Here is a 15,757-nt window from a genome sequence, read left to right as displayed (position 1 = left end):
CTGTCAGTAACCTTGTCTGCTCTACCAAGGGGATGCTGCAGGTGACAGGGAGCTGAAAGTTAAGAACTGGGTCTATGGTACCTGGCGGCTTATCTGGCTTTGCAGCAGAGCTCTGGGGAGGTAAGGGAATTGTACTCCTCTCTGTAACTGCACAGGGACCTGGCCAAAGGTGTCGACCAGGCCTGGCTGAGATTGCTGTTTAGTGCTTGTATGTTCTGCCATGGATTTCACATGGGATGAAGGACAGCTAGATAAACCTGGATTTTTGGAAAAACAGCCCTGACTGTCTATGGAGTTCCCCCTTTAGCTCTGCCAAGCTGAGTCTGTTAATGTAAGCTACTCAGAGCTTTCCCCATCTCAAGCATTCAAGGCCTATTACATTGCTGGAACCTCTGTTCAACATAAACCATATCTTTGCATGCTTTTCTCTAAAATCTGAACCTGGGGAAATGACAATAAGAAACCTTCCTCCACAGGCAGCTAGACCGTCACTGTAAATGTGTTCCTGGATTTAATGCATCGCAAGGAAAAAAAACAAAAAACAACAAAAAAAAGAGTTTCCTATTTGCTATTGTTTTGTTTTAACATTTTATAGAGACCAAAGTTTATTAGTGGTTATCAGGGATGTGAGGGAAGCAGAAAAAGGAAGCGTTGTTTACGAAGCATTGACTTTCTGTTTATGGTGATGGAAATTCGGCAGAAGATATTGGCAATGGTTGCACATGATTAATGGAATTGATGTCACTAAATAGTAGTGAAAAACATTAAATTGACAAATGTTGTATTATATATGCGTATATTCTTACAACCATTAAAAAAAATTAATGTTTACTCAATACTGGCTATTGGCCAGGTACAGCCTGAGCCTCTTACAAATGTCCTCTAATTTATTTTTTTTATAAAGATCATATAAAATGGATTTTATTATCTCAATGGGCAATAATACCTCAACTGAGTTATGAGGAGATTGGGGCTCAGGCAGATTAAATAGTTTACTCAGTCACAGCCAGAGAGCTAACAATCCGCAGGCATGGAATTCAAACCTAGGGTGTTATGGAGCAACTTCTCTATCAAGACATTTCAGAAACAGCTGGGGCAGTAATCGTTTATAAAGGAGAGCCAGCTAGGATTCGCTTTCAAGTGGAGAAACAGTTATAGGATATTCGCGAAACGGCTTTCCCACCTGATTCGCCACTTGAGAAATCAACACCTCTCCATCATCAAAGTGTATGGAGCATTAAATCTGAATCGGATGATGGGATTACCTTGGTTTTAATCAAGCATTCATTTTCAACTTGGTTTTGTAGCATGAATATTAAGCTCCTTGGTGTGATGGAAAAGATTGGACTGTAACACTGATAAAATATTAATTTGAAGAATCAGTGAAGGGGCCAGGAGCTGGAGAGGAGGCTGAGGGTGAGGTGGAAGGAGGCAGGCCCTGGGAGGAACATTTCAGGGAGGGGAACGGAGAAATGTATTCTCGGAAGCTGACCTTTTAGACCGTTTTAAAGCTATGTTGCGTTTGGGAGAAATATTATGGGACATGGAACAGAGAGAAGGTCAGGGTGACACTGTTAGGAAAGAATAAAGAAAATGAAGGATATAGAGGTTGGGGTGAACTTTGGAGACTTAGAAAAGTCAACATTAGTGACAATGAATGGTCAGATGGAGGCAACCTGATCATGAACGGCGAGGGACTGGGTAGTTATTCCTTCTGGTTTCTCCTCAGGAAAAGTAGCTGTGAATTGTGTGTAGCATTGAGCTGTCAAAGTACCTCATTAATTAATATTACTATCCCTCCTGCTTGACATTGACATATGAGCATTGACACCAGCGACTCCTGCCTCCCCTCCTCTGCTGATGGCGTAATTAGGTAGTTGGTTATGCTAAGGTTGTCACTTGTTTTCAGTGCATTCAGGGCATAAACACACACTGTGTCTCTAAAATCCTGAAACATTTAAATCACCCCGTGGAACTCACACATCACAAATGAGCTGTCTGCATATGATTAGTTTGCACATTTCCCCCCTAATTCAGTGTGTTTATTCCAGGCGAAAGAATAATTCTCTGTAAAGCATTGATGTTTAGGTTTAAAGCAGGAGTAAGATGTTATTTCATTTGTAAAACATTGTAGCACAAAGTTCCAAACATGCCCCCCCAAAAATTGAGAGGTAAATTTAACAGAGGAAAGTGATGAATCCTTGTGGAAATCATTATATACAGCTTAATAACAAAAGAGTATATAGTTATCGTGGAAGTATTTCTTACTTTTTAAAAACAGTCTTTAATATAATTTTTCCATTGATATGTTAATTCATTTACCTATTTTTCAAGCAAGAGTTGTCGAATACTTATTTATCAGGCAGGCCCTTTTTGAGGTCCTGGAAATCTGAAGTTGAAGAGACAGTCCTGGTCACAGGGTGATCTCTACTTAGTGGGACAATTAAGTGAAAAGAATGAAAATAGAGCAGGGTTTTTCAGCCTTGGCAGTACTGGCATTTCAGGCTGGATAATTCCTTATTGTATGGGGCTGATCTGTGCCCTCTACTTGCTAGATGACGGTAGCATGGACTCCTTCTTAGATGGGGCAATTCTTGAGCTGAATCTTGATGGATGAGTAGAGTTTTGCCAGATAAGTAAGGAGAAAAAGGGTAAATCAGCCAGAATAAATGAGCTCATGAAAGACTGGAATCAATGGAAATAGGACTCATTTAGGAAACTGCAGTGTGTTCAGTCTTGAGGGTGATGAGATGGCTGCCACCAGGCCAGCTGGGAACTGTTGTTGAAATTCAAGACAGAAATTACAAGGAATTGAGAAAAATAGTAGTGGGATGGTAGTGAAGAAGAATAATTCATGAGGTAATTAGGAAGTAACATCATTCATTTATTTCACATTTTAGTATACCAGGAATATGATGGTGAACAATATAGAGACAACCTGCCCTTGGGGTATTCAGACAATCTCTATGTGTTTAGTTGAAGAGGAACCAGCATAAAATTAATATAAGACTTTTAGGGGGCCTGTGAGTAGTAAGGAGCCCCGGAGGCACAGGGGTTAAGAGCATGGCTGTTAACCAAAAGGTCAGCACTTTGAATCTACCAGCCACTCCCTGGAAACCGTATGGGGCAGGTCTACTCTGTCCTGTAGGGTTGCTATGAGTAAGAATCGATTTGACAGCAATGGGATGGGGTTTGTGTGTGTGTGTGTGTGTGTGTGTGTGTGTGTGTGTGAGTCGTAATTGACTCCACAGCAATTCTTTTTGTTTGTTTTTTTTGCTAGACATGGAGAGGAAAATTCAGTCTGTTCACTACCATACCCTTGATCAAGTAGGATACCCATCTATTCCAGAGAAATCACTAGCAGCATACTCTCTGAACTATTTATTTTAACCAAATAAACTGTAAAGCAGTGTGAAAGCTCATTGGAGGGCATTTTAAAAGAAATATTCCGAAATTCCATATTTGAATGAAACAATTTCTATGTTTGATTATTTCCTTGTATTCTCTGTCCACCTGCATATAGATGTAGCCACATAACATTTCACAGGGTTGCCATCGTAGGGCGATCTGATTTGTCAACATAATGTCACATCATAAACATTTTACGTGCCGTTACATAAATACATAAACATTTTTAATGACTACATAACATCTTATCTTCTTGATGAACCATTATTTCCTTAATAAAATCTCACAGTTGGATTTTGTGGCTGGTGTGTACATTCCCCCTGATTAAGCAGAGCCCTCTATTATATCTAACAAACATTATACATTTTTGAATATTGTTTGTTTTGTTTTTCTGTTGAGCTAACCCTTCGGGGAGAATTTTCAGAGGTGGGGTTAGTAAACTAGGGGGGGCATTAAGATCTTTATGACTTAGGCAGTGTATTGCCTCATTTAGCTTTATTTCAACTACAAGCAGTCCACAGGTTATGAAAGAGATCTATTCTGTGTCGTTAAGTTTTCAAGTTGAATTTGTAGGTAAGTCAGAACAGGTGCATACAGTTCTTATTTAGCCTTACTTTAGTGGTGTAATGGTTAAGAGCTACGGCGGCTAACCAAACGGTCGGCAGTTGGAATCCACCAGGCACTCCTTGGAAACCATATGGGGCAGTTCTACTCTATCCTATAGGGTCGCTATCAGTTGGAATCGACTCAATGGCAATGTTTTTTTTTTTTTTTAGTGCAAGAGGAGCCCTGCTGACGCAGTGGCTAAGAGCTTGGCTGCTAATCAAAAGGCTGGCAGTTCAAATCCACCAGTTGCTCCTTGGAAACCCTATGGGGCAGTTCTACTCTGTCCTATAGAGTCACTATAAGTCAAAATCAAATAGCAACAGGTTTGATTAGTGAAAGAAAATGCTCAAAGCCTTTTAAATGATTTAGAAGCTGCATGTGTAGCAAGTGAAGGTGATGGTGACGAAGAATTCATTGTGAATAGGGGTTGATTCAATCCTTTCAAAGTGAGGGCGAGTTTATGTAGCGTTAAAGGGCAGGTGCGAGCTGTCCATAGTCAGCGTTGGTATCCCAGGGCCTGTCTGTACTCATAACATGGGTGTAAGTGGTCACACAGGAAACTACCTCAAATCATTTTTTGGAAGGAGGCGGGGAATAAATTGGAGGTAAATGTTTAAATGTTATCTATCCATCAGCCCTGCTCCCCACTCAGTCAAAATCATGGATGCGTGTGATCTCTCCCCCACTTGTCTGTCAGTTTGTCACACTGTGGGGTCTTGTGTGTTGCTGTGATGCTGCAAGCTATGCCACCAGTGTTCATATACCAATAGGGTCACCCATGGTGGACAGGTTTCAGCTGAGCTTCCAGACTAAGACCAGGAAGGAGGACCTGGCGGTCTACTTCTGAAAAAAAAATTGGCCAGTAAAAACCTTATGAATAGCACCAGGACACTGTCTGATATAGGGCCAGATTATGAGCCCCTCAGGTTGGAACGCACTCAAAAGGTCACTGGGTAAGAGCTGCCTCCTCAAAGTAGAGTCAGCTTTAAGGAGGTGGATGGAGTCAAGCCTTCCAGACCTTCATTTGCTGATGTGGGACTACTCAAAATTGGAATAAACAGCTCCAAACATCCATTAATAATAGGAACATGAAATGTACAAAGTATGAATCTAGGAAAATTGGAAATCATCAAAAATGAAATGGAACACATAAATATTGATATCCTAGAAACAAGTGAGCTGAAATGGACTGGTATTGACCATTCTGCATCAGAAAATCATATGGTTTACTATGCCAAAATGACAACTTGAAGAAGAATGGCGTCCTGTTCATCATCATGAAGAACATGTCAGGATCTATCCTGAAGTACAACACTGGCAGTAATAGGATAATATCCATACCCCTGCAAGGAAAACCAGTTAGTTGAATATTACTCAAATTTGCGCACCAACCACTAAGGCCAAAGATGAAGAAATTGAAGATTTTTACGAACTTCTATAGTCTGAAATTGATCAAATATACAATCAAGATGCATTGATAATTACTGGTGATTGAAATGCCAAAGTTGGAAACAAAAGAATTGGTAGTTGGAAAATATGCTCTTGGTCATAGGAATGATGCTGGAGAGCAAATGATAGAACTTTACAAGACCAATGACTTCTTCATTGCGAATACCTTTTTTTAACAATGTAAACAGGACTATACACGTGGAATTTGTGACATGGAATGCACAGGAATCAAATCAACTACATCTGTGGAAAGAGATGGTGGAAAAGCTCAATTATCATCAGTCAGAACAAGGCCAGGTGCCCGCTGTGGAACAGACCATCAATTGCTCATATGCAAGTTCGAGTTGAAATAAAAAAAATAAGAACAAGTCTACAAGAGCTGAAGTATAACCTTGAGTATAAAAAAATTGAATATATACCACCTGAATTTAGAGACCATCTCAAGAACAGATTTGACACATTGGACACTAATGACCAAAGACCAGACAAGTTGTGGGATGGCATCAAGGACATCATACAAGAAGAAAACAAAAGGTCATTAAAAAGACAAGAAAGAGAGAAAAGACCAAAATGGATTTCAGAAGAGACTCCAAAGCTTGCTCTTGAACTTAGAGTTGCAAAAGCAAAAGGAAGAAATGATAAAGTCAAAGAGCTGAACAGAAGATTTCAAAGGGCGGCTCAAGAAGACAAAGTAAAGTATTATAATGAAATGTGCAAAGACCTGGAATTAGGAAACCAAAAGTGAAGAATATGCTTGGCATTTTTCATGCTGAAAAACTGAAGGAAAAATTCAAGCCTCTAGTTGTAATATTGAAGAATTCTATTGGAAAAATACTAAACGTTGAAGGAAGCATCAAAAGAAAATGGAGGGAATACACAGAGTCACTGCACCAAAAAGAATTGGTCGATATTCAGCCATTTCAGGAGGTAGTGCATGATCGAGGACCAGTGATACTGAAGAAAGAGGTCCAAGCTACGGAAAGCGTTGGTGGAAAACAAGGTTCCAGGAATTGAGAAATACCAATTGAAATGCTTCAACAAACAGATGCAGCACTGGAAGTGCTCACTTATCTATGCCAGGAAATTTGGAAGACAAGTACCTGGCCAACCGACTGGAGGAGATCCATATTTGTACCCATTCCAAAGAAAGGTGATCCAACAGAATGCAGAAATTATTCAACAATACCATTAACATCACACACAAGTAAAATTTTGCTGACGATCATTCAAAAGTGGTTGCAGCAGAACATTGACAAGGAACTGCCAGAAAGTCAAGCTGGATTCAGCAGAGGATATGGAACAAGGAATATGACTGCTTATGTCAGATGGATCATGGCTGAAAGAAGAGAATACCAAAAAGATGTTTAACTGTGTTTTATTGACTATGCAACGGTGCAGATAATAACAAATTATGGACAACATTGTCACAAATTAAAGTTCCAGAACACTTAACTGTGCTCATAAGGAACCTGAACATAGACCAAGAGGCAGTTGTTTGAACAGAACAAGGGATACTGAGTAGTTTAAAGTCAGGAAAGGTGTGCATCAGGGTTGTATCTTTTCACCACACTTATTCAGTCTGTATGCTGAGCAAATAATCTGACAAACTGGACTACATGAAGAAGAACTCATTGGAGGAAGACGCATTAACAACCTAGGATATATAAATGACACAACCTTGCTTCCTGAAATTTAATAGGACTTGGAGCACTTACTGATGAAGATCAAAGAGTGCAATCTTCAATATGGATTACACCTCAACATAAAGAAAACAAAAAATCCTCACAACTGGACCAATAAGCAACATTATGATAAACGGAGAATATACTGAAGCTGCGAAGGGTTTCATTTTACTTGCATTCAAAATCAGCACCTGTCTTAGTTACCTAGTGCTGCTATAACAGAAATACCACAAGTGGATGGCTTTAACAAAGAGAAATTTATTTTCTCACGGTAAAGTAAGCTAAAAGTCCAAATTCAGGACGTCAGCTCCAGAGGAAGACATTCTCTCTCTGACGGCCTTCTCATCAGTGTTCCCTAGGACTAGGAGTTTCTGCACACAGGGACCCCAGGTCCAAAGGACACATCTGCTCGCAGTGCTTTTTTCTTAGTGGTATGATGTCCCCCTCTCTGCTTGCTTCTCTCTTTTATATCTCAAGAGATTGCCTCAAGACACAGTCCAATCTCGTAGACAGAGTCCTGCCTCACTAACACAACTGCCGCCCATCCTCCCTCATTAACATCACAGAGGCAGGATTTACAACACATAGGAAGACCACACAATACCAGGAATCATGGCCCAGCCAAATTGATACACACATTTTGGGGGGGACATAATTCAATCCATGACAGCACCCATGGAAGCAGCAGTTGAAAAATCAAGCACTGTGTTGTGCAAATCTGCTGCAAAAGATCTCTTTAAAGTGTTAAAAAGCAAAGATGTCAGTATGAGGACTAAGGTGCGCCTGACCCAAGCCATGGTGTTTTCAGTCGCCTTGTATACATGTGAAAGCTGGACAGTGAATGAGGAAGACCAAAGAAGAATCAGTGCCTTTGAATTATGGTGTGACAAAGAATATTGAGTCTACCATGGAATGCCAGAAGAAGGAACAAATCTGTCTTGGAAGAAGTACAGTTAGAACGCTCATTGGAAACGAGGATGGCGAGACTTCATCTCACATATTTTGGACCTGTTATCAGGAGGGACCAGTCCCTGGAGAAGGACATCATGCTTGATAGAGTAAAGGATTATCAAAAAAGAGAAAGACCCTCAACCAGATGGATTGACACAGTGGCAGCAACAATGGGCTCAAGCATAACAATTGTAAGGATAACACAGGACCAGGCAGTGTTTCATTTTAGTGTACATAGGGTCGCTATGAGTCAGAACTGACTTGACGGCACCTAACAACATGTGATCACTTGGTGCAGTTTATCGTTGGCACTTGTTGTTAGTTGCCTTTGCGTCCTATCCAACTCATGGCACCTACATGTGTGCAGAGTAGAACTGTTCCATAAGGTTTTCAAGGCTGTGACCTTTCGGAAGCAGATTGCCAGGCCTGTCTCCCAAGGAGCCTCTGGGTGGATTTGAACTGCCAACTTTTTGGCAAGTAGTCAAGAGCTTTACCATTTGCTATACCCAGGGACTCGTTTCCTTGGCATTAGGGAGGCAAAGATCATCTAGACTCGGTGGAGTCCTTTGTGATGCCCCCAGCCTAACAGGAAGTGAAATGAGGGGCTGAAAAAGGGGCGCTGAGGAGCTGCAGAATTCTCTCTGGTCAAGTTGAGGACTTTACAAGGTAGTAAGGTTTGAGCTGACCACCAGATGGCTTAGTAGAATCTCACCAAGCTGGGAAAGATCATTCCAGACAGACAAACATTGGCAAAGACCTAGAATTTCTGGCTTGGGATCAGGAACATATCAGAAGGAAACATGACTGTACTTGCCTGAGCACCAATGGGGCATTCCAGTGGGAATTTTGCTCTTAGGCTTATGGCTACATCAAGTTCAAATGTTCTGCTCTAGTGGCATCCACAGACTAGCTCAGATTGGAAAGTTGCTCCTTTTCCTGTTACAGGTTACCTGGTCTCAGAGCTGTTATATTCTAGGTTTTTGATCCTGTGTAATAATTGCAGAAACTCTTGACAAACTGCAGCAATCTCAGGCCTTTAGCCTGTAAATATCACCCCCTTTTGCTGCTCAGTAACCCAGCCAAGGATAAAGGAGCTGGTGAGTTCCCGAACGATGGAGCGGCTGGGGAGAGATTTTGTTTTGGGAATAGGAAATACTCCCTGGCTCTGGGGAGATGGGAGTGGGAAGAGGATAGAAAAATTGTCAAGGGTTTTGAATACATTCAAGCTTCCTAAAGCTTGAATCATCCTTAGTTTGGAATTCTCTAGAAGTAGGTCAGAACTAAGTCCCATCATTATATCCCCATCTGAAATAAGTGTTTGCCAGGCAAGTTGAAACGACACCAGTGTGGCAGGCAGATGCTCGACTTAAAAGATCAAGTTCTTTCCGAATATTTGGTAGTTCAGCAGCAACCAGAGTGCTAATTAGAAAGTTCTGTTTCCTAGGCATTAGGGCTTGTTTCTCTGCTACAATTTTATTTTTCACTCTTTGCTGACTGTCTAAGGGTACCTCCTCACATTCAGAATTAGGAAATATTTGCCATCAATTTCCAAATAACTACAGTCATTCAAATACTACTTTTCAAGTTTTTTTTTTTGTGTGTGTATTTGTGTAAACCCTGTCCTATTATACTTGTTTTGCTTTAAATGGACCTTGTTTATATATATATATGCATTATTTTAATAAGGAAGCATTACTGTTCTCATTGTCTTATCACTTGCCATAAATGGAAAGTAACCTAAAATGAATACATTCGAAACAAAATAATGTCGTTGTATTCTAGCTAGAGACTTGTATCATTGTCTCTCAAAAGGGAGATTATCTGAAAGACATGCTAAAAATTAGCACTGTAGCAAGAAGTTCTATTTAATGTGTTCAGGATTAAAAGACTTAGGAAAGAAATAACTCTGTTGAAAAGTAAGTTCAGGTTATTTAATAATTACCCTGCTCATCAAAATTTCCCATAAGCCACCTCAAATCATATTATGAGCCACCGTCCCTAAATGCCTCAGACTTTGGGACATGGCTACAATATCAGATTTTGGGTGGGGGTGGGGGTGGAGGGGGAGCAGTTCCTTTGTTCTTATGGCTGAAATTCAATGGGTATTTTTATTACCAAGATTCCTACTACTTTACGGAATGGGCTACAGATTTATTTTTGTAGAGTCTCTCTTTGGCACCCAGTGGCTCTCTCTCTCTTTGGCAGCTTTTAATTTGGGCAACCTTCATGTTGCTCTGTAGAGTGAGGTTCTTTCTGAACTCTGTGGCCCTCTGCATCTGTTATGCTCCTAGAATTACCCGCTAAGCACATTCCAGGTTTCAGCAATTTATTTGCCTGATTTTGTGGCCAAATGGCTCAGGTAATTGGATATTAAATAGACACCGATATTCTGTCTTTGAGGAACTATTCACTGTGCGCTATAAAACAATCGGGTCTTTCACTTCCATTATTCTTTCAAAGCATTGGTTGTCAACCTTCTCTTCATTCTTGTCAGCCTGTAGACTTTGAAACCAAAAGAGCATACAGCTTGAAGGTAGAGGCTGCCAATGTACACATTGACCCGAAGTTCATCAGCAATGGGCCCTTCAAGGACACTGTGACGGTCAAGATCGCAGTAGAAGATGCCGATGAGCCCCCCATGTTCTTGGCTCCAAGTTACATCCATGAAGTCCAAGAAAATGCAGCTGCTGGCACTGTGGTGGGAAGAGTACATGCCAAAGACCCCGATGCTGCCAACAGCCCAATAAGGTACAGATTGATTTTAAGAGACTCCATGGGGAATTTCAGAGGCAAGAGTTTTTGGGAAAGCCCTGCAGGAATCACATCCCTCAATTACAAAAAGGGTTCAAGTTTATGAGGTTCAGTGGAAAGCAGATGGAACTGAGGTTTAGAAGACATGAGCTCTAGCGCATCTCTACCATGAACTTGTTGGATAGGCTTATTCATGCTGCATAATTTCTCTCTCAAGCAGATTCCCTAAGGAACACAAGGGGATATAAGCCTTGGCTGGACCTCTCTGACTCAGGGAACTGTAGTGAAGAATAAATAATAATTGCAAAAAATTATAGTAATTATGTTGAACAGCTTCCTATGCTTCAGTTTACTAGGCGTTTTAGACATTCGATCTAATTTTTCCCCTCAACTTTATTGCTAGAGGAATTATTATACCTTAAATTAAGGGGAGCTTGGGAGTGTGCAAGGCAAAGTGACTGACCCAGAGTGACAGAGCTGGTGAGCAGGAGGCTAGGAAAGCAAGATCTGTCCCTGTAACTGCTGCTGAGCACTTGCTAACCAAGTGCCAGACAAATTTAGGGTACATTTATTATTATGAATATACAATGGAATTCGACAGGACTGCCTTGTTTTTCCAGGTATTGCACGTTTGCCACCTTTGACAGGGGACCGTCTTACTGCTTTTCAATTGCTCAGTTTAGTGGAAAATATTGGAGTTTTCCTTCTCTGACAAGTTTCTGCCTTACACAGGTGCTGGGTTTCTCAGATTTAACTGTCGTTTTGTAACCTAGTAAAGCAAGCTGGATAAGCAATGAGAACCCTGCCTGCCCCCCAATTTGAGTTGAAACTGATGAAGCTGATGGTGAAGATGAGAGGGAAGTGAGAAAGAGGCTGAAGAGACCTGAGTTATGGTTGCAAGACATTTATAGGGTGGAAGTTTCTAGTTGCCTGAAACCTGCCCTGAATGGAATTTTACTAGTTGCCATCAAGTCAGTTTCAACTCATGGTGACTCCATGTGTTTCAGAATGTAACTGTGCTGCATAAGGTTTTCAATGGCTATGATCTTTCAAAAGTAGACCTCCACGCCTTTTTTTCAGAGGCACCACTGAGTGGACTCGAACTGCCCAACTTTCAGTTAGCAGCTGAACAAGTTAGCTGTTTGTGCTAGATTCTATTCTAGCAGGCATTTATTTCTCCATGGTCACTGCCTTAATCCTTTTCTTGCCTGGATTCCATCATCTGCCTTCTCATGGTCTCCCTGCCTCTGATTTTCCACCTGCCCTATTATCATCAATCCTGCAGTCAGAGTGATCCTTTTAAAATGTAAGTCCAGCTATCACATCCTACCTAAGTTAAACAAACGAACAAAAAATCATTGTCATTTTTGTTTTTTATCCACCTAAATTTTTTTGTTGTTAATTACTAATGATGCTGAGCTTCATTTTATGTGCTTATTTGCTTATTGGCCATTTGTATATCTTCTTCTAATAGTTTTACAGTATTAGTTTTTACATTTAGGTCTTTGATTCATTTCGAGTTAATTTTTTATGTGTGGTATGAGCTAGGGGTCCAACTTTATTCTTTTGCATGCTGATTTCCACTTGTCCCAGGACGATTTGTTGAAAAGATTATTCTTTCCCCAATGGTCTTAGCACCTTTGTTGAAAATCAGTTAACCATGGATGTGTGGGTTTAATTCTGAACTCTTCAGTTCTGTTCCATTGATCTATATGTCTATCGGTATGCCAGTATCACACAGTAATGATCACTATAGCTTTGTAGTAAGTTTTGAGAAAGTGTGAGTCCTTCAAATATTTTCTCATCGTCTATTTTTGTAAATAAAGTTTTATTGGAACACAGTCACAGCCATTTGTTACATATTGTCTATGGCTGCTTCCATGCTATGAGAATAGAAAGAGTTGAGTAGTTGCAACAGAGACCTCATGGACTGCAAAGCCTACAATATTTACTATTTGATATCTGGCCCTTTTCAGAAGATACTTGCTATCCTCTGCTCTAGTTCATCACTGCATCTCCCCTTTTAACAGAGTACTCAGATGTCATTGTTGTTGTTAGGTGCTGTCGAGTCAATTTTGACTCCATGTGACAGAGTAGAACTGTCCCATTGGGCTTTTCTAGGCTGTTAATCTTTACAGGAGCAGATCACCAGGTCCTTCTCCAGTGGAGCCACTGGGTGGGTTTGGACTGCAACGTTTCAGTTAGCAGCCAAGCACTAGATGCCTAATTAATATTTATTTCATGAATAAATGAAATAACCCCAGATTCTGCTTAGAAATTCAAGTTGACAGATTTTGAGTATAAAAAGTTAGAAACATGATAAAAGTGATGATTTCTCATTAATGCATTTATTCAACAAGACTTTGTTGAGCACACATTGGGGGTTCCCAATCTAACCTTAGGTACCTATAACTGAGTAAAGGGATCTGAGTATTAAAAGAAAATACGATGAACAGTAGAGTTTTCACTTTATACCAAAGAAAATGGTGGCAGAGCAGAAGGAAGTCCCAACTGTAAAGAGTTGTTCAGTTGCCTTTGGACCCTGGAAGATTGCCTCTTTTCTAAGAGAATTACCCTTTACTGTCTCAGTCCTGGACAATTTGTTACACTAAGTTATTTAAGTTAATCCTCACAGCTACCCTTAAAGGCTGTGACTGCTCTAGAATTGTGTAGATGGGAATACCGAGGCTTTGGGATAAAATGATTTCCTCAAAGTCACATGGCCAGTTGGTATTGGAGACTGGATTATAGCCCAGATCTGCTTGAATCCATTTTGAGCTTTTTACTCTAACCCAGCAGCCACTAATGAAAGGATTTCCTGGTAGAATTTGAGTACTTGTATTCTCTCTGTGCAGGAAAATGGGTTACATAACGACTGGGGACCATTTTAATACTTTTCAACTACTCAAAAATGTTCATAGTGTGAATTTTAAATGAGGCAGGTTTGGCCTAGAGTATCAAGGCACACTAGCAACTTTCGGAAGAGTGATGGTGTAAAGATACATCGAACAACCACTCATTTCCTCTGAACTACATTGCCTCCAAGGATCCGTATCTGCAATTAGTTATGTGGGTCAGCATTTCAATGGTAGCTGTTCTGTGCATATAGACAATTTCCATGTCTCTAGGATTCTCAGTACTGCCCTTGAACCAAACCTCCTCACCCACTCAGATCCCTGTTCTTAGAACTGTCACTTCAATATGGAAGAACATCCAGAGCTTTTCATTCAATGAGCCTCTTATCCTCACTACCTCCTTTCCTGGTTGTTTCTCCTCACCTAGAAGGGAATATGTGACCTTGAACATATGAGTCAGGCCTCACACTTTCATCCAAACTCTCAGCTGCCTTTTATAGATCTTCCTTAGACTCTGTGGCATTAGAGCTGTAACACTTTGGTTCACTATTTCCTTCCTGAAACCTTCTCTCCCTCTCCCTTCACTGGCAGTAACCTTTTTGTGCCTCAAACCAAAAACACCAAATCTATTACTGTCAATTCCAACTCATGGCAACCCCATGTGTGACAGAGTAGAACTGTTCCATAGGGCTTTCTTGCCTGTAATCTTTATGGAAGTAGGTTGCCAGGCCTTTCTTCCACGGGGCCACTGGGTGGGTTCAAACTGGCAACCTTTAGGTTAGCTGTCAAGTGCAGACATTAGCATACCTAGTGTTCTCACTGTTGTTTTTTTTTTTTTTTTTGTCTCTGTCTCTATCTAGATAGTGGGGACTCCCTAAGTCTCAGCCTTTTGACTTTAGCACTCCTCTCTTTATATCACTCCCATGACAAGGTCAAATTGCATTAATGCTTTAGGTTTTCTGCCTCCAACCTGATCTTTCTCCCCGACTCTCAGTATTTATTCTACTATCTGTTGTGCATCTGCATTCATTAATTTTCTCTGCATTGGCTCATTCATTCATTCAAAATAAATGTTATCTACTTGCTGTACCATACTTAAAAGAATAGGAAGGCTGCTTCCATCCTTGACTTTATGAAACCTCATCCAGTCGAGTCTTTGTTCTGTTAGCATAGAGCATCATCCTAGTTGTATTCCAGTCTCTCCTTTGTGCTATATTGACCTTCCTTATGTGTCTCTGAATATCTCCCTCTCTAAGACACTCAGTCTAAAAATTATCTGAGATTCTCCCAGTCTCCGACAGATATTCAAATATTCATCAAGTCCTTTTGGTGCTTTCTTCATCACATAGCTTCCCATTTCCCCTGCCACCATACACCTAAGTCCCTTATCAACTCGTGTCTTAAAAATTGCATCAGATCCTTACATTTCCTCTGCTCCTTCCTTTACTCCTTCCTTGGACCAACCTGTCCACCCCACTGTATTATTCACCCTGATAGCCTGATTCCATTTATTTGTTCTTCTTCTCAAAAGCCTTCTGTGATTTCTCACTGGCTACAGGATAAAGTTCACACTCTGTAGATTGACATTTGAGAGTTTTCGTGATCATTTCTCAGAATGGAACAGCAGCAGCAGCAACAGCCACAGAAATAAAATAATAGCAGCTATTGTGTGTTTTCTCCTCTTCATGTGCCAGGCACTATGTTATGTCTTTCAAGCGTCTGTTCTTTCATTTAATTCTCACAGATAACCCCAAATTTGGCATTATTAATATTCAAATGTGAAAGATAAACAAACTGAAGTTCAGCGAGTTTAAGTGGCTTTTTCAATATCATTCAACTTCTATGTAATACAGCATGACCGTGTACCTAGGTATTTCCAGAACCAAAATCTGTGCCCTCAACTTTTACAGAATAATGCCTTGAATAGTCACTTGTCTTTCTTGGGTTTCCTTGTGATGTTAACTAGATAGTAAACTCTCTGATGGCAGGAACACCATCTTTTATTATTTTTTGCCTCCTTTCCACATAGGGCTCTTTGCTCAGGGCTCAATTACT

The 15,757-nt window shown here is 40.5% G+C and overlaps 1 protein-coding gene across 3 annotated transcripts in view; it reads left to right on the top strand.

Annotated features, from left to right (window-relative positions):
- CDH11 (cadherin 11) overlaps positions 1-15,757 on the top strand; it is a 195,578-nt gene that overhangs the window by 152,350 nt on the left and 27,471 nt on the right. For all 3 annotated transcript variants that reach the window (XM_049865042.1, XM_049865040.1, XM_049865041.1), the window contains one exon: positions 10,591-10,844. In XM_049865042.1, coding sequence (XP_049720999.1) covers positions 10,591-10,844 — 254 coding nt within the window. The remainder of the gene's footprint in view (positions 1-10,590; positions 10,845-15,757) is intronic.

The sequence above is a fragment of the Elephas maximus genome, chromosome 21, assembly GCF_024166365.1.
Source record: "Elephas maximus indicus isolate mEleMax1 chromosome 21, mEleMax1 primary haplotype, whole genome shotgun sequence".
In the NCBI taxonomy this organism is placed as follows: domain Eukaryota; kingdom Metazoa; phylum Chordata; class Mammalia; order Proboscidea; family Elephantidae; genus Elephas; species Elephas maximus.
Note: the sequence above shows the minus strand (reverse complement) of the source record. Positions and strands in the feature narration are given on the sequence as shown.